Source organism: Haemaphysalis longicornis, unplaced genomic scaffold (assembly GCF_048455015.1).
Source record: "Haemaphysalis longicornis isolate Haplotype H1 unplaced genomic scaffold, Haemaphysalis longicornis Haplotype H1 scaffold_14, whole genome shotgun sequence".
Taxonomy (NCBI): domain Eukaryota; kingdom Metazoa; phylum Arthropoda; class Arachnida; order Ixodida; family Ixodidae; genus Haemaphysalis; species Haemaphysalis longicornis.
The window spans coordinates 25628231-25653613 of NW_027526245.1; the positions used below are offsets into that span (position 1 = coordinate 25628231).

The window sequence follows — 25383 nt, forward strand, 5'->3', positions numbered from 1 at the left end:
TTATGATGTAAAGTCGTACGAGAAGCATAAATATGATGTATTTCTGTTCTGAGAAACAGAAAGACAAATCATTTATTCGTAGAAATGGTACCGCTGTAGGAGAAAAACATGAAACGCTAGAACATGATATACTTCCAACACCTTGTTATACACATATGTCATTGTGCGTTTAGGTGAAAGCGCCATGCTCCGAAGGATACAAAATAACAACTTTCTAAAACGGTAAAGAAGTTCCCCTTCACGCGACCCACGTAAGCGCACCTGCTTTTCTGCTGAGCTGCCTCGAAGCTGTGCACTTTTTTCTTGGTGTGTTGTGTGACGTCTTGTAGTTGTGCTGGTGCGACGAGTGCTCTCATATCGCGTGCTATTTTTTGATTCGTAGTCTCCTTCCGCCACCGATAAGTAACACTATACCTACACACTCTTAACGGATCCCCTGTCTGTTCCTTTTTCTCCAAATGGGGTGCTGTGGCGCAAGCAGGCAGATTATATTCATAAAAATGCTCGGCTTTCTCCACTAAACTTTTTCCGTCTCCCCCTTCAAAAAAAAGGTACATCTAGCTTTCTTTTTTATGCCCGAAACTTGAATAAGTGTCACGGACATGAGATGAGCTTTCAGCTAACTTTACCTCCCCTCTCGAAGCAATTACGAAGCCAGCCGCTAATTTATGTCTGATTCTTCCCAGTTACCCGGTATTAAAACATTTATGAAGCTTCCCACTCTGTCAGCCTGGATGACCATCGAAGCTTGAGTGTGGACTACCCGGGAATCTCCATTGCGACGACAGAAGAGAAGTCAAATTTGAAATGGAGAGCAGCAACTTATTTCCCTACAAGATCGCTACGCGGAAGGAGCCGGAGAAAACTGTACACTTCCCGAACGCCGACAAGGGGAACGCAGACAAGACTAGCCTGCTGCAGATCGCACAGAGTTAAGCCATTGAAAAAATTGCTCCAATCCACGCTGTGAAGGTGGTTGGAAAGCAAAGCTTTAAATGACTCCCGCAACAGTTGCCCATGCGACGTCAATTGAATACACACACTTGGCTCTAAAAAGAGTGAAACCAGAAATGCTGCCAGCCGTTACCTGGAATTCCGGGGGGTGCAGTCCCGAACGCAGCAGCAGCGTCGGCCACGGCCGGGCTAGAGCGGCGGACGGCGCTGCTGTAGCCTGGCCGTGAGTCCACAGAAAGAAAACGGAAAAGAGAGTCTTTCGAAGGGCGAGACAGCGGAACCTGGCCATCCCGATCTGCTAGCTTGGGCTTACACTACCACGCGACACAAGCGCAGACACCGAAACAATTCAGCACGTGAGCTTAGTGATTCCCATTTATACCGATTCGCGAGAAAGTTGAGAGAACTTTTATAATCGCTTTTTATCAGAACCAGTTGCTAATTTCGCCTTTTCTAATACCTCTTAAAACAAAACCGAATAAGTATTCACCAACTTAGAAAACGGAGTCTCATTCGTTGCACGCAGTGCGCAACGAGATGTCTGTATGTGGTTTGTACATTTCGTTTTCCCGCCCTCCAAACGAATCCTTAACGTATGTTTGCCGTTCGACCACTTAATTCCGATGGGTGCGGTTTACCCTGGACGTGCTGTCGAACAAGTTAATCAAGCCATGCGAAGGCACAGCGCAATGGACGCGAAGCTGCACCTAAAAAAGCCCAAAACAACCGTCGCTAAAGCAGACGACAAAGCCGAACCGCCGATGCCACCGCCGCCGCCAGCGAGCAGACACTTCCGCGCGGGGTACGCTGGGTAAATTCGCCACCCTATCTACAGTGTGCTCCATGAGTGAAACTCCCCCCCCCCCCCTCCCCCGCCGCCGCCCGGCCGCGTTGGGAGTTTGTTGTCCCGCACGCTACAAAAGAACCATAGGCTGGTAGAGCTAGAAAGCTTTGCTTTAAAACCTTTTTATCCATCTCATAGGACACCAATAATTAACGTGCTCCATATCCATATCCAACTGAAGAGACGCAATATCAGCTCGAGGTGTAAATTCTTTGGGGGTCTGTAAAATTGGGCATATTGTTCACTAACGTACACAAAATGCGTATCGAAGTTATTGAGACGAATGGGCGTAAGGTAAAAATAATTTCTTCAAGGTCGTGCGATTGTAATTGCCACCGTGCCCTAATAGAGCCCACACCAGGACGTTTGTTTTCCCAGGCCTCGCATTTTAAAGACACGGGTATTGTATGGCAGTTACTTTATATATCAGCCCGGCAATTTATACATCGCACGACATTGCGCTGGCTTTTTTTTTTCGGGAAGATTGTGTGCCAATGCTACTAAAAACGACCCTTTGTTTGTAGTTCCCACGTAGCGGTGTACTACATGCAGTGATCGCCCTGGTAAAGCCAGCGCGCAAGGGAGAGGACCGTTCGCTGTGCAGTCGCCTGTCAGCAACTGTTTTCTTGATCATTGAAGCTGCTCACTCGGAGTGGGAATCAGCCATTTATAGCAACCTTATGTCACGTGCTTGTTGCTGTCTGCATAGGTTCCGCAATCGGTAGCGCGTCACTGCGCTGAGAGTTAACCAATAAAGTGAAAATACATAAGCGCATGTAGGCACAAAAAGCGGGATTGCTAGTCTATTCCGTGGCAGGGGTAGTCTTGCTGCGCGTACTAAAATAGATTTCAACTCAAACCTTGCAGTGCAATGAATGCTCCCGACTGGAGGAGACACGCCCAGAAGACACGCTCAGGGGTCTTTGTTCACAGCGGCGCCAACAGCTAGGAGAGCAGGATGACAATGCCGTGAACATTTTATCGTGCAGCTGTAAACGAATTCGCTGTAAGTGCTCCGCCGACAATTGGCGAAACCCGCATGGGGCCATTGTCTCGTGTTTTTCAAGCGCGCCAGGTGCTCGCTCACGAGCTTCTGGCATGCACACCATCTAAACTTGACAGCAAGGCGTCACTCGGAGTCTCGTTCAGCACTTCAGGTTGAAGATGGGCTCATTGTAAGCACTGGCCGGCATAGACTACTGGCGCGCTAACGGAACAGCCAGCAAATGGGCACCGGAAGTTGGAGCCCGGTAAGTGACGCCTGTGAATTGACTTTACGCTGGAAACTCGAAGTGCGCGTGTGTTGTGTGGCCGTGGTCTGTTCCAAGCGTAGCGCCATTTTCAACGACACTGTTTAAGTACATTTTGTTGCAGTTTCTTATTCAACACCATTTTTTGTAAACTCTCTAAGCAAACAACCGTCGTCCCCACAGCACATTGAACAGGCAGCGAGCCCAGTATCAAGGATACACAGCTCTCAGGTACCCCACGCCTAACTCGCTGGAAATTTCTATAGAAGCCCGCTGAAGAGGTACCACAACCGTGTGTGTGGTCCTGCAAGGATATTTCAATCTTCCGGGTGGCCACTTAACCGCCTCGGTACGGCCATGTTCACAGAATGTCCCGGTGAGTTCAACAGTGTTCAACTGAGACCTCTCTAGCTTCCACAGTGCTGCCCACAAATTGTGCCTGTGATAGGTGCGGACAAAGTCCGACACAATTACTGTCTTCGAAAGAACTATAACCTCGTTTAGCCAAAAGGCCATTATCTTCCGACGCGGCTACACGCGCCACTATGACATATTTATGTCTGACACCCCCTTGACTGGGGAGAGAGAGCAAGCTTTATTAGCTGCAGTACGTTTAAGGGGTCAGGGTGGGCGCATATCCATCCTGCCGGCGACTACTAAACGCCATGACACGCCCTCTGCGTGGCAGGCATAAAAAACTTTATGAAAAACTACTGTTCGGCCGTAAAATCTGCTAAACAAAATATTACTCTGTCGATCTACCTTCCCTCTTGAAATGAAATTCTAAGAAGTTCTGGGCGCTTGTATCTCCTGAACAAAATGGCCAACATATATTCTTGCTAGATGACGACCATGTGCCCTTTTCAGATAGTCATTGCACATCAGCACTTAACGCATGTTTTTCATCAGTTTTCACCCTGGAAGACCATTCCGACATACCATACGTTCCCGAACTTGACATTGCATACATGGAACCAATAGAAATTACTGCCGAGGGTAGTGCTCTTCTAGTTAATAACCTCAAGCTATCCACTTCAGCCGGCATTGACAACATCAATTCTAAAATTCTTAAAAACACCTCCTCCGTTTCTGTTAACATTTTGTATCACCTTTTCATGCAATCTTTAGCGACAGGTCAACTCCCTTCTGAATGAAAAATTGGTAAAATAGTGCCTGTGTTTAAAGCCGGCAATAAGCATTCACCCCAAAGTTACCCTCCAATTTCTCTTACATGTATATGCTGCAAACCTCTTGAACACATAATCGCTTCACATGTTTTCCAACAGTTAGAATCAAACAATTTCTTCTTTCAGTACCAACACGGATTCCGAAAGGGGTTTTTTTGCGAAACACAGCTGCTAGAACTAACAACTGAGCTGCATTCCAATATGAACAGTAACATTCAGACTGACTGTATCTTTCTCGATTTTTATAAAGCTTTAGATCCTGTAGCCCATTGCCGTCTGGTTTCCAAATTATCTGCCCTATGAATAGACTCTCTAACCCTATCTTGGCTTCGTAACTTTCTTTCACTTCGTCAGCAGTTTTCTGTAATTAACAATTCCCCTTCCTCTCCTTCCCACGTAACCTCTGGCGGACCACAAGGGTGCGTCCTCGGTACCCTATTGTTCCTAATCTATATAAATGATCTTCTAATTAACATTTCATCCTGCATGCGAATTTTCGCAGACCATTGCATAATATATCGTCCTATATCATCCCCCGACGACCACTTAACTCTACAAAGCGACCTTTACCGCATTAATGACTGGTGTAACAAATGGTTATTGTCACTGACCACGGAAAAATGTAAAATAATTTCCTTTACGCGCAAGCAAAACGTTTACACCTTGCGCTACACTATCAATAATTCCGCACTGTCACAGGCACCTTCCTCTAAGTACCTTGGAGTCCATTTCACACCCAATCTCTCATGGTCTCACCCCATCACCACCATTAGCGCGAAAGCTTCCAAGTCTTTAGGATATCGACGCCGTAATTTACATAGCTGTCCCGCCCACGTCCGTCAACTAGCCTATCAAACCTTTGTCCGACCACAGCTTAAATTTGCCGCTCCTATCTGGTCCCCTTATCACAACTACTTAATTAACATGCTTGAAGCGATTCAGAATAGGGCGGCCCGCTTCATTTCACGCAACCATGACTATCACAGCAGCTTAGCGCAAATTGAGCACAACCTTTCGCTTCAACCCCTGAGCACTCGCCATGACATTTCCCTTCTTTGCCTCTTTCACAAATAAGTGTACACCAACTGACCCTTCCCACTTCACCTTGATGTTCCTTCCATTACTTCACGTAGGTTGCATGATCACTTCAGTTTCACGCGATTATACGGGGCAACTGATCCGTTCAACTCATCTGCTCTTCCTCGCGCCATACATTTGTGCAATGGTCTTCCAGGTAACATCGCATCTGTATCAGACAATAATTCTTTCCGTCAGTTGCTGCTTAGTCTCTTTTCGCGATAAGGTCTTACCACTGTTCTGCACATTTTTTTTTCTTTTTTTTGTCATGCCCTGTATCCCCCCTGTGTATCTCTAACAAATGTACTTGAAGACCACAGCACCTGTCGTCTCTGTAACACAGCAGGTGCTTTCTTGTCTTTTTTCTTTTCTTTTTTCAGTGTCGCATTTTGTGCCCGATTATGAATGTTGCATACTGGAAATGTTTTCTGCGTATTGGCATAGGTTCTCCATTTTTTCTGGTGTTTTTTCTATTGTGTGTTCTGCTAACTATGAGCTCTCATTAGTGCGCGTCGGGTAGGAAAAGTCAGCTATCTTTAATTGATGTCGCCCTCATATACTATAATAATTGCATTCGGTTCACTGCGCCGTGTGTGCACTACGCAATCGCTTTTTCTTTTTTCTTGTTATTGTCTGCTAACGCCAACTTATATTGCAAACCTCGTCGCAATTCATTGTGCTGCTATGATTTGTACCGCGTGACTTATTTTTTATGATCTGTAACACTTCACCAATTACCCCCCTTACTCAATGCCCTGTAAAGAAGCCTGTAAGGAATTTTAAATAAATAAATAATTACCGTAGCCCTGTCCACGAGTGAGAGTTGGGTCCCCAGATCAGAGCTACCCAGCGCCCCCTCCCACCTCTCGTCAGATGAAATTAGAGGGAAAGGGTCAATAGGGCAGCCCCGCATTGAGTGGGGTACAGTGGAGCGTTGCCACAGGCAGGACAATTGGGGGAGGGGTAAAGGAAGGAGTGGACGTGGTGAAGTACCGCTCGGCAAGGGAGAGTGGGAGTCTGGAGGAGTCGTCATGTGCGTTGCTGCGCGTGGGTGAGTTGAGAATGGGCAGCAGAATATTTGTGACGGGTCGGGTGGTATCGACTGACAGTGGCGTGGTAAGTGATCAATCGGTCCCTGATAGACCTGGTGGGAAACAATGATGGGGCCCGCTCGCATTGTAAGTCCTCGAGCGTCAACGTGGGTTGCCTGGTTTCCCACGGGGCCGGCATGAGCCACTGTCCCAATTAGTTCTACTGGGGTGGTTGGGGTATTTTGATCCAGAATTTTGAGGGCGAGTGAGGGATAAGGCCACGAGCAAAATAGCCATTTCAGAATTTGAGATGATAATCGCGGGGTCGGCCTTTGGGACAGGTCTAGCGCTATTGCTGTTTCCCCCCCTTTTCCGCGATGACGGGTGGTCAGCGCGAGGGAGTTGATGGGAGGGGTGTCTGGCCTATTAATCACAGCCATGGCGGCGGTATTCGGCTATTTCCACTTAGTGGACACCTGGGCGGATTAGAAGACGCCTCTACAGTGCTCGTGCCCTCTGCTGCTCGGCCCGCGTTATGTTTCATGAAAATTACAGGGCAGTGGCCAAGCTATGAGTTGCGCGTGGATGGCATGCGAAATGGAAAGTGTCCGGTCTAAACCTGCAAGGATATTAAGGAGATGTCTGTCAAGAATTCGGAATGCTGTAGCGGTAGTCGCTAGACGGGATGCTTGAGCAGAAAGATGCGCTTGTACTAGCTCTACTGCAGTGTTGTGCGCTCCAAGATGTTTGAATCTGACAGTAGATCTGTGTAGTCGTAGTTGCTCCACCACGTTGTGAGCTTTCCGAATGATGCAACTGAGCGGGAAGCACCCCAAGATGCAGTGGGGAAACAAACCTCCCGAAAAAAATATAAAACCGATCGTGCACTCGGGGATGTACTTAACCGTGTTATATTGGCGGTCAAGTAAAACTAGTGTTGACTCACCTGTGTCATGGAAGCTCGTGATGGTGTTCCAAAATCGCAAGCGCCCCCCAAAAAAACAATTCCAGTGATGGGAATCGAACCTGAGTCCACCGTGTTATGAAGCCGACGTGTATCCGATCGCGCCATTCTCTTCTTCATTTTTGTGTTTTCCAGGCTTCAACTTTACAACAAAACACATGCAGGGTTCAACACATGTATGACACCAAACTGAAAAAACGCTAACAACCCGACCACGGCAGGCGTTGTCACTTTAAAAGGTTTTAACACCACCCGTGAATCGAAACGTGAAAGCCATTCCAGCACGTATTCCTGCAATTTATGCTCTTTTTATATACCATCAAATATCTACCGAAATACACCCGCGTCAACCGAGCGCCTACATCGCTGTAAACATAAGCCTAGCGTTCTCACCAAATACTGTGGAGGCCCAACAACATTATCATGTAAAACGGCATACCTTCATCGTCATCGACTGCCAGGTAACGAATTCCGTGTGGGATCAGAGGGAGCTCTTTGCGCAAACTCCTCTGAAGAAAGTCCCAGAAAAAGACACCTTCCCAACAGTGCAGCTATTCGGACACAGCATTCATATGCTAAGCGGTGGAGGTGATCGGTGCGCTGTATTGTTGGAACGGACGCCGCCGTTACTAGGCCGCACAGCACGACGCGAGATGATCGCCTAATTTGAAATAGGCACGCTGCAGACTCATGTCCCTGTTTACTGCAGTGCTGTTGTCACAGACTCTGCCTTTAGGCCGTGCTGCATGCCGGAGATGAGCGACTGATTTGAAAGTTCATGAGAACTATAGCGTGACAGCAGATACACCCGCGGTATTGAATATGTATGTCATGAGGTGTTTACCTGATGAAAGGTGATTCTTTATGTGGTGTGTGCGTAGTATGGTTGTGTTTTACCATTGGGTACGCTCAGCCAATGGCTTGACTGGGATTTGGTTTCGGTTGGGTTACGCGTTGGGGTGGCGTTGATTGGGAATGAGTTTGAGATGTTTGGGGATGGCTCAGTTAGAATATGAGTTGGTTTGGCGTCATAAGCAATGTCATCTACACCAGAAAAAAAACAGTACCCAAGACTAACCCCCGGGGGACCCTAGAAGTAACTTCTAGCTCGCGAGATTTGTATCTACGCACTTCTAAATATTAAGCCCTCTCAATAAGATCAGCCGTCATCAACTTTACTAGATACACGCATGTACACACATATGAACATATATATACACACACATAAATTTCTCTCTCTCTCGAGCACGAGGTCGCGGGTTCGATTCCCGGCCGCGGCGGCCGCTTTTCTGATGGAGGCGAAAAGCAAAAACGCCCGTGTGTACGAGATTTCGGCGCACGATAAAGATCCCCAGGTGGTCAAAATTAATTCGGAGCCCTCCACTACAGCGCGCTTCATCGCCTGCGTTGCATCGACGCGTTAAACCCCACAATCAATCAATCAATCTCTCTCTCTCTATCTCTCTCTCTCTCTCTCTCTCTCTATATATATATATATATATATATATATATATATAAGAAAGACAGAAAGAAAGAAAAACACGCGCCCAGAGTGGGGACCGAACCCACGCCTTTCGATTACATGTCGAATGCCTTATTAATTCGGCTATCTGGGCGACTGTGTTCTCCTTCACTTTCTGGGCTATTTATATTTACTAGAAGTGTATCTGACGCTTGAGGGTGGTAGCCAGCGCCACTCTGACTACACGGGGAGAAGGGGACCTTCTTTTCAACCCCCGGGGCGTGACTCGAACGTCTACAGCCTGTCATGAGCGGGTTACTGGCGGGAAGCCCTCTTATGCTACCTAGGCATCAAGGCTGCCGGAACCGAGACCCTCGCTAGGTTTTCGCAGAATAATATAGTAAGGAAATGAGGGGCTCGTTGAGGAAATACAGAAGGATAGGTCAGCAGTCTACAACGCCAAAGGAGGCATAGGGGTGTGGTTAGGCTCTTTTCTTTTTCACTACAGTTAATTAAGTAAACATTTTTTTATTACACAGAAGAAAGAAAGAAAGAAAAACACGCGCCCAGAGTGGGGACCGAACCCACGCCTTTCGATTACATGTCGAATGCCTTACCAATTCGGCTATCTGGGCGACTGTGTTCTCCTTCACTTTCTGGGCTATTTATATTTACTAGAAGTGTATCTGACGCTTGAGGGTGGTAGCCAGCGCCACTCTGACTACACGGGGAGAAGGGGACCTTCTTTTCAACCCCCGGGGCGTGACTCGAACGTCTACAGCCTGTCATGAGCGGGTTACTGGCGGGAAGCCCTCTTATGCTACCTAGGCATCAAGGCTGCCGGAACCGAGACCCTCGCTAGGCTTTCGCAGAATAATATAGTAAGGAAATGAGGGGCTCGTTGAGGAAATACAGAAAGATAGGTCAGCAGTCTACAACGCCAAAGGAGGCATAGGGGTGTGGTTAGGCTCTTTTCTTTTTCACTACAGTTAATTAAGTAAACATTTTTTTATTACACAGAAGAAAGAAAGAAAGAAAAACACGCGCCCAGAGTGGGGACCGAACCCACGCCTTTCGATTACATGCCGAATGCCTTACCAATTCGGCTATCTGGGCGACTGTGTTCTCCTTCACTTTCTGGGCTATTTATATTTACTAGAAGTGTATCTGACGCTTGAGGGTGGTAGCCAGCGCCACTCTCACTACACGGGGAGAAGGGGACCTTCTTTTCAACCCCCGGGGCGTGACTCGAACGTCTACAGCCTGTCATGAGCGGGTTACTGGCGGGAAGCCCTCTTATGCTACCTAGGCATCAAGGCTGCCGGAACCGAGATCCTCGCTAGGCTTTCGCAGAATAATATAGTAAGGAAATGAGGGGCTGGTTGAGGAAATACAGAAAGATAGGTCAGCAGTCTACAACGCCAAAGGAGGCATAGGGGTGTGGTAGGCTCTTTTCTTTTTCACTACAGTTAATTAAGTAAACATTTTTTTATTACACAGAAGAAAGAAAGAAAAACACGCGCCCAGAGTGGGGACGGAACCCACGCCTTTCGATTACATGTCGAATGCCTTACCAATTCGGCTATCTGGGCGACTGTGTTCTCCTTCACTTTCTGGGCTATTTATATTTACTAGAAGTGTATCTGACGCTTGAGGGTGGTAGCCAGCGCCACTCTGACTACACGGGGAGAAGGGGACCTTCGTTTCAACCACCGGGGCGTGACTCGAACGTCTACAGCCTGTCATGAGCGGGTTACTGGCGGGAAGCCCTCTTATGCTACCTAGGTATCAAGGCTGCCGGAACCGAGACCCTCGCTAGGCTTTCGCAGAATAATATAGTAAGGAAATGAGGGGCTCGTTGAGGTAATACAGACAGATAGGTCAGCAGTCTACAACGCCAAAGGAGGCATAGGGGTGTGGTTAGGCTCTTTTCTTTTTCACTACAGTTAATTAAGTAAACATTTTTTTATTACATAGAAGAAAGAAAGAAAGAAAAACCCGCGCCAAGAGTGGGACCGAACCCACGCCTTTCGATTACATGTCGAATGCCTTACCAATTCAGCTATCTGGGCGACTGTGTTCTCCTTCACTTTCTGGGCTATTTATATTTACTAGAAGTGTATCTGACGCTTGAGGGTGGTAGCCAGCGCCACTCTGACTACACGTGGAGAAGGGGACCTTCTTTTCAACCCCCGGGGCGTGACTCGAACGTCTACAGCCTGTCATGAGCGGGTTACTGGCGGGAAGCCCTCTTATGCTACCTAGGCATCAAGGCTGCCGGAATCAAGGCTTTCGGAGGAATCAAGGCATCAAGGCTTTCGCAGAATAATATAGTAAGGAAATGAGGGGCTGGTTGAGGAAATACCGAAAGATAGGTCAGCAGTCTACAACGCCAAAGGAGGCATAGGGGTGTGGTAGGCTCTTTTCTTTTTCACTACAGTTAATTAAGTAAACATTTTTTTATTACACAGAAGAAAGAAAGAAAAACACGCACCCAGAGTGGGGACCGAACCCACGCCTTTCGATTACATGTCGAATGCCTTACCAATTCGGCTATCTGGGCGACTGTGTTCTCCTTCACTTTCTGGGCTATTTATATTTACTAGAAGTGTATCTGACGCTTGAGTCGCCCAGATAGCCGAATTGGTAAGGCATTCGACAAGTAATCGAAAGGCGTGGGTTCGGTCCCCACTCTGGGCGCGTGTTTTTCTTTCTTTCTTTCTTCTGTGTAATAAAAAATGTTTACTTAATTAACTGTAGTGAAAAAGAAAAGAGCCTAACCACACCCCTATGCCTCCTTTGGCGTTGTAGACTGCTGACCTATCTTTCTGTATTTCCTCAACGAGCCCCTCATTTCCTTACTATATTATTCTGCGAAAGCCTAGCGAGGGTCTCGGTTCCAGCAGCCTTGATGCCTAGGTAGCATAAGAGGGCTTCCCGCCAGTAACCCGCTCATGACAGGCTGTAGACGTTCGAGTCACGCCCCGGGGGTTGAAAAGAAGGTCCCCTTCTCCCCGTGTAGTCAGAGTGGCGCTGGCTACACCCTCAAGCGTCAGATACACTTCTAGTAAATATAAATAGCCCAGAAAGTGAAGGACAACACAGTCGCCCAGATAGCCGAATTGGTAAGGCATTCGACATGTAATCGAAAGGCGTGGGTTCGGTCCCCACTCTGGGCGCGTGTTTTTCTTTCTTTCTTTCTTCTGTGTAATAAAACAATGTTTACTTAAGTAACTGTAGTGAAAAAGAAAAGAGCCTAACCACACCCCTATGCCTCCTTTGGCGTTGTAGACTGCTGACCTATCTTTCTGTATTTCCTCAACGAGCCCCTCATTTCCTTACTATATTATTCTGCGACAGCCTAGCGAGGGTCTCGGTTCCGCAGCCTTGATGCCTAGGTAGCATAAGAGGGCTTCCCACCAGTAACCCGCTCATGACAGGCTGTAGACGTTCGAGTCACGCCCCGGGGGTTGAAAAGAAGGTCCCCTTCTCCCCGTGTAGTCAGAGTGGCGCTGGCTACCACCCTCAAGCGTCAGATACACTTCTAGTAAATATAAATAGCCCAGAAAGTGAAGGAGAACACAGTCGCCAAGATAGCCGAATTGGTAAGGCATTCGACATGTAATCGAAAGGCGTGGGTTCGGTCCCCACTCTGGGCGCGTGTTTTTCTTTCTTTCTTTCTTGTGTGTAATAAAAAAATGTTTACTTAATTAACTGTAGTGAAAAAGAAAAGACCCTAACCACACCCCTATGCCTCCTTTGGCGTTGTAGACTGCTGACCTATCTTTCTGTATTTCCTCAACGAGCCCCTCATTTCCTTACTATATTATTCTGCGAAAGCCTAGCGAGGGTCTGGGTTCCGGCAGCCTTGCTGCCTAGGTAGCATAAGAGGGCTTCCCGCCAGTAACCCGCTCATGACAGGCTGTAGACGTTCGAGTCACGCCCCGGGGGTTGAAAAGAAGGTCTCCTTCTCCCCGTGTAGTCAGAGTGGCGCTGGCTACCACCCTCAAGCGTCAGATACACTTCTAGTAAATATAAATACGTAGCCCAAAAAGTGAAGGAGAACACAGTCGCCCAGATAGCCGAATTTGTAAGGCATTCGACATGTAATCGAAATGCGTGAGTTCGGTCCCCACTCTGGGCGCGTGTTTTTCTTTCTTTCTTTCTTCTGTGTAATAAAAAAAATGTTTACTTAATTAACTGTAGTGAAAAAGAAAAGAGCCTAACCACACCCCTATGCCTCCTTTGGCGGTGTAGACTGCTGACCTATCTTTCTGTGTGTATATATATATATATATCTGTATATGCCCAGTCCCCCGGCCAAAACGTTAAAAATCATTTCCTTTTCGACGTGTGTCCACTTTTTTTTTCATAAATTTGACCCGTGTCTAAGAAACTGTTTCTTGCAACTATAGAGAAAACACAAGAAAACTTCGAACAAGGTAGAAGCACGATTGTTACCAACGTTTCAGCAAAGAAACTTGCCCCTTTGTCTCTTTGCTGAAACGTTGGCAACACTCGTTCTTCTACCTTGTTCGAAGTTTTCTTTTCTTGCATATATATATATATATATATATATATATATATATATACATATCTATATAAATATTTGTAATGATGCTACACGACATCAACACCCAGGACGATGACGTAATGCTGTCATTCGACGTTACATGTATGTTTACTTCTGTTCCTGTGGACTTCGCGGTCCAGTGGTGTGAGAAGGTGCTCGAAAACGACGAGACACTCGCCAACCGCACTCCGATTAAAGTTGCCGACCTCTGCCGCCTCTTGAGCTTCTACATACGGAGCACGTATTTCGTTTTTAACGACGAATTTTACAGGCATGTGTTTGGTACTGCGATTGGTGCTTGAATATTGGTGACGTACGCAATCCTCGCTTTGGAAGCCATCAAGAGGACCATTCTAAGCTTGTTTACTCATCGTCCCCAAATATTCGCACGCTACGTGGATGACTGTTTCTGTGTTATATAAAGCGGAAAGACTCGCCAGCACTTTTGCAACACCTGAACACCGTCCAGCCAACGATACATTTCACGATGGAAGAGGAGGTTGACGGCCGCAGCGATTTTCTTGATGTTGAAGTACGGCGCAAGACTACAGGCTTCGTGACGACGGTCTGCCGGAAGCCCACGCATATCGGTCGAAACCTGGATTTCGCTTCGGCGCACCCGGTCGGACACTAGCGCTCTGTGGCCTCGGTACTCTTCTCACGCGTGCAGCTCCTGTGCTCTTGTACCAAGGCGCGGAAGTCATAGGAAAAGAAGATGGGAAAGGACCTCGCAAGCAGTCGATACCCCAGAAAAATTGTAGGCGCTCAGCAACGCAGATCTGCAAATCCACCCACATCCCCGAGAAAGGAGCGGAAGCGCGCCGCCATTCCTTACGCTGTCGGTGTAAGCGAAATGCTATCAGGAATACTCAATGACTGCGACGTCCAATTTTGCCCCGTGCCTACAAACAAGACCCGACAGAAACTTGCACACGCCAAAGATGCGCTCCACCGTGAAAAATACCCCGGCGTGATCTATAAAATCCCGTGCGACTTGCGGCGCAGCCTACATTGGTGCAACGGTAAACTTCAAGAGGCGACTAAAGGAGCGCAAAAATAGCGCTGCTAACGGCATCACCCGGCTTGGAGAACGCCGCAACGTAACCGGTCATGTCATCGCTTGGGACTCGGCCAGGATCATTGCCACCGAGAAAATATTATCACCGCGCCTACTCCGAGAATCATTCCACATTCAAACAACGCCGCACGCTCTTAATTGGACACTTGGGCCAAAGCCTAAGTTATACGTACGCGCTTTGCAACGTTGCACGCATGTATGAATACGGCCGCGCCACTTTTCGTTTCATATGTGAACAAAGGACCCCTACGGGCCCCGAAACGTCATTTGTTTTTACCTATTGTTTGTACCTCTTTGGCGAGTACCTGTTCGGTACTGGCAATATCATGGCTCAATGCGTCCTGTCAGCTGTCCTCTGTAATCGAGCTGTTTTGGTCTGGGTTGGTGTGTTACACAGACAGTAAGTGGTATACGACGGGGGAGAGAAACGGAAAGTCGCATGTTTGTCCGCTAGAATAAATCTGGAGAATTTGCATCTTTAACTCACTATGGAACGGACGCACGTCGTTCACTTGGAGGAAGAGGGGGAATTGACGAAGCGTAGGCCCGAACAGAAGCGCGAATAGGCGGAAAAACAATAGAAAACCGCTTCCGCTACAGCTGCGCCCTGCAGTTCTACCTCATCGAGTAGCTGCGAAGCCCTCCGGATGAACTCAACTTGCCACCTTGGAAAGCCGACGTTAGGCAGTTTTGCTTGTTCAGCTTAAAGGGCTTTTAGAGCGATATGTTCGGTGGTTTCTGTCATTTCTAAGCCGTTTTCTGTTTACACATACCCGTTTACCCGCGTGAATGAGATGTGGGGTTGGGGGAAAAGGCGTGAACGCGAAGCTACAGGTTTCATGCACTTATTCATATGTCCGTTGTGCCGGCGGGGAGTTCTAACATGGACGTCAAATGGCCCAATGCGACTTCTCCGGTGTCCCCTGAGTGGTCAAGCGGACTGCATTTTTCTGTTGCAGAAACAGTAAGATGCCTACGAAGCGGAAGTAATACATACAGCTATTAGTTTGTCCGCGAGACTGAACCTCGGGTCCTTCCACATGTCGTTCACCTAATTGGCTAAGAAGTATATGGTCAATCGCAAATTGCGAACACAAGTGTTTTCTTTCGTGCACTCAGTGGTCTGTGTCCAGCTTCGCAGCTGATCCTTATTCAAAGAGTGGAATGGCACAATTTTTTTGTTTCCTGATGTGAGCCCACACCCGAACTTATCAGCAACACGGGATACAAAGCTCACCCAGGAGAGAGGACTGGCCCATATAAGCACGTGTATAAGTCTCCCCGCCTCCTGGTAGCGCTTCGTTGTTTTGTTTTGCACTGTTGTCGATTGCAACAAGAAACTTTCTTTGCCGTGACGGGACTGCTTCAAAGAAGCGCCGTGCCTGGAAGAGAGCCGATTGGAAAGAGTGCCCGCCAATGTTGAGTGGGATACAATGTGCCTGGCGCGGGGTGCAACTGTCAAACTAACGAATGCCATCTTCTTTCCTCCCCCTATAAGTTGGATTCGGCCCTTGTGCCTCAGCATGTCCTTAATGTTTTCTTTTATTCTCTTTTTGCGATGTTTGTTGTTTGCTTAACGAGCGCGCTGACTTTGCTGACGGCGTGTGCTTCGTTCTGGTTATAGTTCGGTGTGTCATTGTTCTGTTTGTACCTTTCAAATGTCATTGGTGCCGCTGTCAAAGCGTGAACTTGTGCACGACCTCATTAATTCTTTTATAAAACAATGTTAAACATCTGGACATGGAATTTACGTGGCTCTAGACCGCATACCAAGCACCAACAAAAAAAGTCAGACATGGGGAACGATGGGAAATACTTTGCCTGTCTTAGACCTATCTCTTCTGGAACGTAGCCATTTTACATTTGACATAGAAGGCAAAACAGTAGTCTTAGATTTAAACTGAAATGGCGGCCGATTCCGTCTAACCAACCTTTATGCTCCCCCACACCAATCCACTGAAAAATGTTTCTTCAAAGAAATAAAACAGCTTTTTCGGAAGAGCCGATATATCATATGCCGAGGAGATTTCAACTCTGTTTGAACAGTCAGGTAGAAAGAACAGGACCCTCGCAACGTGAGGATTACCGAGGGAGCTAATCCTTTACATAAACTCAATTGACGCATATGCACTCCTTTACGGATCGGCAGTCCAGCACACGTGACGAGGGGTCGTACATGGAGCAGGCTTGACCGAGTATACATAAGCTCGGTTTTAGGAGACACCGTCACCGAATGTGGAGTAGCGAACACTGCGCCCCGCACGGGGCACCTTGAGTAATCTTGTTGACGGTATTGGCGACACCGCGGACACCGAGCCCCCAAACACCAGCTGTATCCAACGGTGGCGACGTGTTTATAGGTGGAGGGTGAGAAACCACGAACGGTAGCCGTCGGAGCCCAGGTCAAGCTCCGGCGGATGGGCTCCCTGTCTGCTTACCAGGCATGGAGCTCCGGGACCTCTTCAGCTATCAGGGTAAGGCTGACGAAGAAAGTAACCCCGTCCCCTGCTTTTCCCTAAGTCGTATGAATAAATCAACGTGACCGGTCCCTGAAAAGGGGCCACACTGAAGTTTTCTTCCCATCTCTACCAACCATCAACATTCCGAAACGTGACAACTATCCCCGTTTTTTGGTTCTTGAATCATTAGATAAATCCAAACCCGTCTCCTCCCAGTCTGTATTCCTCTTCTTCAAGTTTTTTGAAGGAATCATTGGAAAATCTTTCTAGGCAAAAAAACTGCGAATAGGCGAAGTCTCGAAAACAGGAGCGGAAAGACGTAGACTAAGAAGAGAAATACACAGGACGACGCGCTACAGGACGACGCATGTAATTCTTTTCTTAGTCTACGTCTTTCCGCGCCTGTTTTTGAGATGAATCAGCACCAACTCGCCCAACTTGCCATCCTGTAAATAGGGGAAGTGTTGGTTGAAGTCAAGACGAAGCAGCAAGCCTCAAATCTCCTGACCAAAACCCGCATGGCAGATCTGGACATCACTGTCATACCCCACCGCAGACTCAACAGCTCGCAGGGTGTGATATCTGAGCCAGATCTGCTAAGTGAAACAGAGGCCGACTTCCTGGGAGGCTTGAATGATCAGGGCGTTACAGCTATCAGAAGAATCACCATTCGTCGTGACAATGTTGAAGTACCAACAAAGCACATATTCTTGACATTCAACAGATGAAAACTACCCGATCACATCAATACTGGTTTCATTAGGTGCGGTGTTCGTCCGTATGTACCTAACCCGCGCTGCTGCTACAAGTGCCAGCGGTTCGGGCACGCTACAACTTCTTGCCGCGGCAAAACGACCTGCGCGAAATGCGCCGCACATGACCACCCCACCGAAAACTGTGGCTCTACCCCTTCACCTGTGCAAACTGTCAGGGGCCGCACGCGGCATGGTCCCGCAGCTGTGCAAAATTTCAACAGGAAAAGAAGATTATCAATGTGAAAGTAACCGAGAACATCTTCCCGGAGGCGCGGAAGAGGTTCGCCTTTTCCCTTCTGGGGAGGTACGCCGACGCAGCTTGGGGGGGGGGGGGGCATTACCACGAGTCGGACTTGGGCTCGTCCCCACCCCCCACCGGGTAGCCTCAGGCAGCCCAAGCTGCCTACGTACCGCTCGCTGAGCCAGCAGCGGCTGTGGTGGCAATCACGTCTGGTGGGAGCGATGCTGCCCAATAACGTCACAATCGCTTGGACAAGATTTGTCACTAGAGAAGAAACTGCGGGGTCCCGCCACCATCCCTATTTCACCGCACATCCCTGAAATAAATTGCGGCCGCTATCATTTGATCCATCAGATGCCCCTACTCTATCTCTCACCGTTGCAGCGAGAGGCTTGTAGTCTGCGTTGGTTTTCATAGTGACATTATCTGGTCAATCGCCCCAGCTTGCACCATTGGGCGGTTTCTCTTCTCATATATTTTTGCTCCGTGTTTATGAGGGGCTCTGCGGCACGTTACCTAAGGCATAATGACGTCAACCCTCCTCTTTGAGACAAGCTGCAAATATTCTCTTCCCAGGAACAAAGGGGGGGGTGGAGATTGACATTGTCCACGGGCGCCTTATCATCCATGGTGCGGTTTTGGAGCTGTTTCTGCGTTTTTTAAACCAATACTGAGCTCCTACTGTATGCCCGATTTGAAAAGAACAGACGCCGCATGCCTTCAATTGTTTGCCTTTGTTGTTCGCTCACAGCGACACGAAATTTTCCCACCAACGAGACGCGAGCAGTTTCACTGTAAAGAGGCAGTCGTCATGCCTTACATTTACACCGTGTCCCGCCGCCTACAGGCACTCGCAATGGAGGCGCGAAAGAACCTCACACTTTCTTGAAAAAGCACAACAAGCAGTTTCTTGATTGTAATAAGGGCATATTTTATTCGATACCTCCGAACTGCGATAAAGAGTATGTGGCCGAAACAGGCCGCTGCCCGCTAGCATGACTAACTTAAAGGGACACTGAAGTGAATTTATCAAGCTCGCGGTTTTGCTTGCACGGCGTAGACCGGCTCAAATTAACACACTTTTCATCTTTTTTTCCGGTTGATAAGTCGGTCATTATTTCATAAAGCGCGAAAGAAGAAAAACTGTCATGCGCGGTTACGGCGGCCGCACCAACTAAAGGCTGTGACGACAGGAGGAGATGCACCTTGATTGGACTAGGTCCGAGGTTATCATTCAAACAAGTTTCGGTTTCGGTTCTGTAAAACAACATGTTTGACATCCGACGGCATCGTTGGATGGGCCATCTCGATATCTCAGCAATCGCCGTACCGCCCTTCTGCCATATTGTCGCCTGTAAAATGCCTGAGACAAGCCTCCCATGACGGCTTGGAATCGTAGAAATCACTAGCCGAGGCCTACGCAGTGGATGACGCCCTCCTCGTCACCGCTGACGCTCAAATGCCAGGCGCTTTTCCCTCATATTCGGAGCTTGCCTCACTCATGCCTGTAACGTAAAAAGAGTGTTCACACCAGGCCAACGGTGTGCTGATTCAGGCCTGTGCCCACTGCCCGCAAGCAGCAGCACGCTAACGAGAACTCGCTAGAGGGTCAGTGGCAGTCTGCGCGCGTTCTGGAAACTCACTCGTGGAACAGTGAACGCTACGGCCTAAAAATGGCGAACTCAATTTAGAAAACATCGGCCGAAAACGAAAAAATCAGATGGCAAAAAAAAAAACGATGCACCCTCGGGGATCCGAACTTCCGGTTTGCAAAACGATAACCTAGCGCCTCAGACCACTCGGCCACAGGCCATCTCTGCCGATGCTGGATATGTAAGGTATATAATGTATAACCACTTTGCACTTTTATTTAGCCTTTTAATTTGAAGTACTTTCTTTAGGGGACTATTTGTCGTATAGCGCCCGTGCAGTAAGCGTCCCCCAAACTTTCACAATATCTCACGTCTAGCAATTGCATTTCTTGGACGGAAAAGCGTTCGCAGATGAGCGGTCGTGCTGCTGACCGCTGTGCGTGTTCACCCAGTGCAAAAAAGTGCTTCCTGCTCCCTAGTTTTGCGCTGTACAGTAAAAGTTTCAGTTGATTTTATTTTCTTAGTACCAATATTGACTTCGCTGACTCTTCTCCCGCCTTAAAGTGGCCTTAGATTTTCCTAGTAGCGTAAAGTCAGCGAAGCGTCGCATGTGCCCTTGTGCAGCGCTTGTGTGAGGCGACCTTGACTCGACTTGGAGCTAGATACAGTGTACAAACTAACAAACTAGAGGAAGGCACATTCTTTCATTCACAAACGTGTGGTGGCTTAGTTTGTATTGAGCGAGCCAATTGCGACTACCCGTCGGCGGCCAGCGGTCTAAACGCTGTGCCGACTGACTCGATCGGAAGGTCGGCGAACCGTGCAGTAGCGCAGCCAATTGCCAGCTCGTCTCCTCGTGGCGTCACACGAAAACGCCACAAAAAATGGGCGAGGGTGCAGAGAGGAGGACAGCATTTTCGAATTGCTTTTTCCACTAAATAAATTCGCCTAAACGCGCTCAGATTGGTCGAAACAAGGCCTATGGACTCTGCACTACAATTGGCACTAGTAATCCCGCAATGTTTACAAATCACTTCAGTGTACCTTTAAACCGAGCTGTGACTACGTCTGTAGTCCAGAACTTACGCTTACCAGTATCCAAGCAAGGTACCACAACAGCGAGGTACGGGACATCACTGAACCTGGTGAAATAGGCTACACGAACTATGCGTCAGTGTGCCTTCCGAGGCCCTATTGTATAAAGAACGTGAATATTTGGTGTGAATATTCCTGTCATTTTTACAAGCCAAGTGCCACGTGTTGGTATTTAAAGCGTCGTCTGTGTTTGTTTTTTCTCATCTTTTAATCAAACTTGACCAATGTGTAAACCCAGCGTGTTTCCCCGATGAAATACAGCGCTCCTGTTCAATGCTTCTTGCTTTTGTCGTGTTTGTTGTGCACTGTAAACGCTTGCATATAGCCAAAAACCTACTTGTATGCGCAAGGCCTTGGCAACGAGGTCGTGCTTTTGCCTACTCTAAACTAGCACTTGCTATTTACGCCGGTGCTCGTAAATTTTTTCATCGTAACACATGCGTTCCGACGCAACACACACACGTCTCTGTCTCTAACTGTGATTGCAGGTCCGAATGACACACCATAATTAGTGCCATCTCTTTAGCTGTCCTTTCCAAAGATTCTACACAGGCGAGTTGATTCTTCTTTTTTGCGTCTTTTTTCACTATTTAGAACCGGCCGGACGTGGCTTCTGACCGGGCAGTTGTTGCAAGCCCAAGGAGAGAGAGCCACGCTTCGCCTGTGGAGAAGGGCAGACCAAAACCATCAACCCCAAGCCCCGACGGAATTCTGAGCTGGGCTGTAGCCGTCATCTGCTTCGTGATAAACTTTCTGTCTTCGGTGTTTAATCGCTGCGCTGGATTGTTCTTTAATTCCATGATGTCTACGTTTGAAGCAAGTCGCGGCCAAGTGGCTGTGCCGGTCTCTCTCTACGGTGGATTTTACAATCTCGCAGGTAAGCTTCTCTGCGCTGCCCAGCTGCGGCAAGTCAAGTTCAAGTGTTAGTTTTATTTACGCCGTCTGTAGTAGTCATTCTTGCTGTTTTATAAATGACTCGGTGAAATTACTGAAGAAAGGCCAATCCATGCCCCAGAAGGCTGTGTATTGTACCGTTCATTGTACCGTGAATTGCATGTGCGTTGTTATAACGTGCTTTTGGGTCACTGAGAACCTTGCATAGCTTCACACGCCATGTGCCATCGCAAGTTCCGCCTCACGAGCCATACGAGCTGTTGTGAAAGTTTGCGGCGTTCCTCCGTACATCCGCTCCCTGGTGCCGCATCTTCTTCTCTAATCAGGAGGCTGGATCGACTGCCAGGAGCACAGACAGACAGACGAAAACGAATGAAGAGAATCAACGCGGCGCAGACATACACACGCTTTTCACGGTCATAGGGGACGCCCTTTCATCGCCTGCCCAGAGAAGCCGGTATGCACATTTTATTGTAGAGTTTAACCAGAGCCACCTACATTTGGAGAAGGCCTCCGCAGTCACCCCATGACGTCACCGCACCAAGCCCCTCCGCTCCGACGCTGGCGCAGCGAGAACGCGCGAGTCGACGTGGTACGCTTTTTCTTTAAAGCTACTTAAGTTACTTCTGAGGGCGCTCATTACAGTTATCCAGTAGTGTGCGACTCGTAAACCATTGAGTTAGGTCTGAGTATGGGGGGAAGTTGAAAGCAGATGTTTCTGGCTATTGGAGAAATATGGCAGTGAAACAAAAGATCACATAAAAGGGCAGTTTGGCGTGTTCTGGTGAACATTTATTCGCCTTTGACACTCGCCTCCAGGCACAGTTGGGGATTGAACTTAACACTCATTCACAAAACACGCACGGAATTTAAAACAGGTTTTTGAGATATTTACAAACACATTTCACACATATACAGTCAACCTGACAGTCATACATGTCTTACACTTGCCATTTACAACTTCCACATTCATCAAAGCTTAAAAACAGTGTGAAAACCTGTAGTCTTGCATTACAGGGATTCATTTTACAGCTTCATTTCTACGTCTAAAGTTTTCCATGCTTAGCATGCCCCCACTTTCTAGTGATGGCATCATTTCTTAGCTGTATAGTTTTTCAACAATGTGTTGATGACGGGCTTCACTATATTTTCCCGCACGAAATCTGGAGAGTGGCCGCTTGCACAAACATCAATGTCTTCACTATCAGCCAGAAGGAACTTCATAGTACGTAGCGGTACCAGCCTCTGGTTACTTTCAGCGTGAAACAGGTGCTCACATGCCGTGGTAGCTAGTTGCTCCAAAACAATTTTGCGCACAATACTGCATGCATGACGCATGGCTCAGGAAACTTCAGACCTCCCCTGCTCATATCGTTAATGACAACATGATCACTCGGCTTGAGCTCTCTCTCTTTGATTGTGAGCTGCGATGAACAGTCATCACAAGGGTGACGCCGCAGCGCAGCATGTGCGCAGAAACCGGCTATATACACTAGAGCTGGCGTGTCCTCTCGTGGTTTCTTTATTTCGGTCTTAGAAAAAGGAACCTTGTACTTCTTAATCAGAAATTCCGCGCATGCTTCCTTCTCTTGTTTAGAACTCAGGAAAATCTGTCAAGTGCAATGTGCTTTGAATAGGGATTTTTGTTCCCGCTACAAACACCTGTGTTATTGAGACGTTGAATTAGAACCTCACAGTCATCTGTACTTTCCAAACCTTGCCTCAAGGGCATCAGTTTGGAACTTTCCAAGAAGCACACACTTGAAACGTAGTTCATCCAGGCAGTAGTGCGACACTTCTTTCAATGCATACGTGGAAAGCCTCAGATCCGAGTGTGCGTCTCATGTTAGTGTGCCTGTCTGCAAGCCTTCGTTCTTCCAGTCGTCATGTAGCCTCCTTCCCTTTTGCGGAGTTTTACCATTTACAATGTTCCACGATCTTAAAATGAGGTCGATAAATCCCTCTCTACACGCCAGCTGTGCGATAGCGCGCGCGCTTCTTCCCCTCTCCCCCTCACCCCACCAGCTGTGCAATGGCGCGCGCGCTGCTCCTTCTCTCCTCCTCTCAGCGCACCGCTCTCTCAGTTGCTGCTTGTCTTTAACTTTATTTTTCACATTTTTTCCTGTTACAGAACAAAGTAGAAAAAAATGTTGGACAGGAACAAAAAGCTACAGCAAAGTAGCTTGACGGGGTTCCTGCCCATTTCTTGGCATCGAGGAAAGCAAGCAAAGATTTAAAAAAAAGAGCATAAAATACACGTGGGCGACATGTTGCATTGTCAATAAAATTCATAAACACCAAAAACATTCATTTTAAAAATGTATAGGAGCACACGTATGATAGAACAATCTTACCTGGTTTACATTTCACATATACCAAGAAGGTGTACATACTGGGAAACGAGAAACATACTGGGAACGAGAAATAAAATTTTTTTCACTAAATGTACACGTATTAACAACAAGGCATCAACGAAATTCTTTCACTAACATAGATTTAATAGACATACTTTAAGACATGAAAGATTGAACAAGAGATACTGCGCAAACATGCAAAAAAAGGCGTAATTATTTATTTTGCAGTGTAAAATATCATTTTAACTCTTTTTTTGTAATAGTGCACAAATCGATTTCCTGGCGTTGAAGGTGTTCTAAGTAAGTGGGCATGCAGTGCTCTAGTCTATCGAAACCGTGGTTTGTGCGAGAAAAAGGTATTAACCATGGGTGTCTGTTCCTAACATTATATTGGTATTCATGAAGCGTCCTGAGATTACATAATTTTAAGAAAAGTTCATTTTTACATTTTAAACTGTGCTTATATTTCATGATACAGCCGGATGAACTGAATGGAAGTCCGCGAACTCGCTCATTTCCCAGAACCGCGAGCACCTCTGAAGACAAGGCTGCGCAGAGGAGAGCTCCAAATGCAGAACGCAAACGTCGATGCCGCGCAGCGGAACCACATGGCGTTCGGCAACGCGACGCCGCTGCGAAACGTCGACGTCGAGCAGCGGATGCCAAAGTTCGAGAAAGTGAAGCCGCTTCGAAACGCCAGCGTCGAGCAGCGGATTCCACACTGCGACAAAGCGAAGCCGCTTCGGCACGCTTTGCATGACCACATAGTGCCCTTCAGGGAGATGGTGTAATTTTTTTCTCCGGCTGTAAACCTTTGTTGCGTAGGATGATAGTGAAGTACCTTTGGTTTGAGCACGAGTAAACGTGACGAATAAAAGAAGTCGATGGTTGGACGGCATACCGTCTGGTCAGGTAGCATACTACAAAACAAGCAACACAGGTCACTGACCAAGTCAAAAACGAATTGACGTTTCGGGAACGCTACGGCTCTCTTGTTCACAATGAAAACGGCCACTGGAAGACGCCGAATTATATAGCCCCCAGTAATCTTTTAAGAGATTTGGTGGAGTCAGGATTCATGCAGCCATCCGTCCTGTTGATTGTGTGCGGAGTTGTCTGAATAATCAAGGACTCCAGATTCAGGCGTGCAGATATGTGGCGTTCCGTCGTCAGTATCTTAGAATGTTCCAAGTTTATCGCATGTTGAGTATTCGCCACGTGTTCCGCAATGGCGTTGGAGACCGCGTTTTGATGGAGTGCACATTATACCGCAAACAAATCGAGGCCTGCCATGCGTGCGGCAGACTGGGGCACCGTATGGATGTGTGCCCCGACCCCAAAAACAAGATCTGTAGGGGATGTGGAGTAGCCAGGCCGGCGGAAGACCACACCTGCGAACCCAAGTGCGGACTGTGCGGCGGAAACCATCTCACAGCCGACCGAGTGTGTAAAGCTAAATACAAGACTCCTTACATCGTCCGCCAGAGAAGATGGCAACGAAGACATCAGGACCAGCAACAACGAGGACACAGCCGGGACTGTAGAGGTCCTGCAGGCGGACCCCAACGCAGCG

At 47.7% G+C, this 25383-nt stretch overlaps 1 protein-coding gene and 1 non-coding gene across 2 annotated transcripts in view; both read left to right on the top strand.

Moving 5' to 3' along the window:
• Nucleotides 1-2800: 2800 nt before the first annotated feature.
• Nucleotides 2801-25383, top strand: part of LOC144165211 (uncharacterized) — a 159515-nt gene continuing 136932 nt past the window's right edge. The window contains exons 1-2 of the mRNA XM_077695330.1: nucleotides 2801-3048; nucleotides 21157-21439. Coding sequence (XP_077551456.1) covers nucleotides 3025-3048; nucleotides 21157-21439 — 307 coding nt within the window. The 5' untranslated portion in view covers nucleotides 2801-3024. The remainder of the gene's footprint in view (nucleotides 3049-21156; nucleotides 21440-25383) is intronic.
• Trnat-agu (transfer RNA threonine (anticodon AGU)) lies at nucleotides 11398-11469 on the top strand. Its single transcript has one exon. It is a non-coding gene; the product is annotated as a tRNA-Thr (tRNA).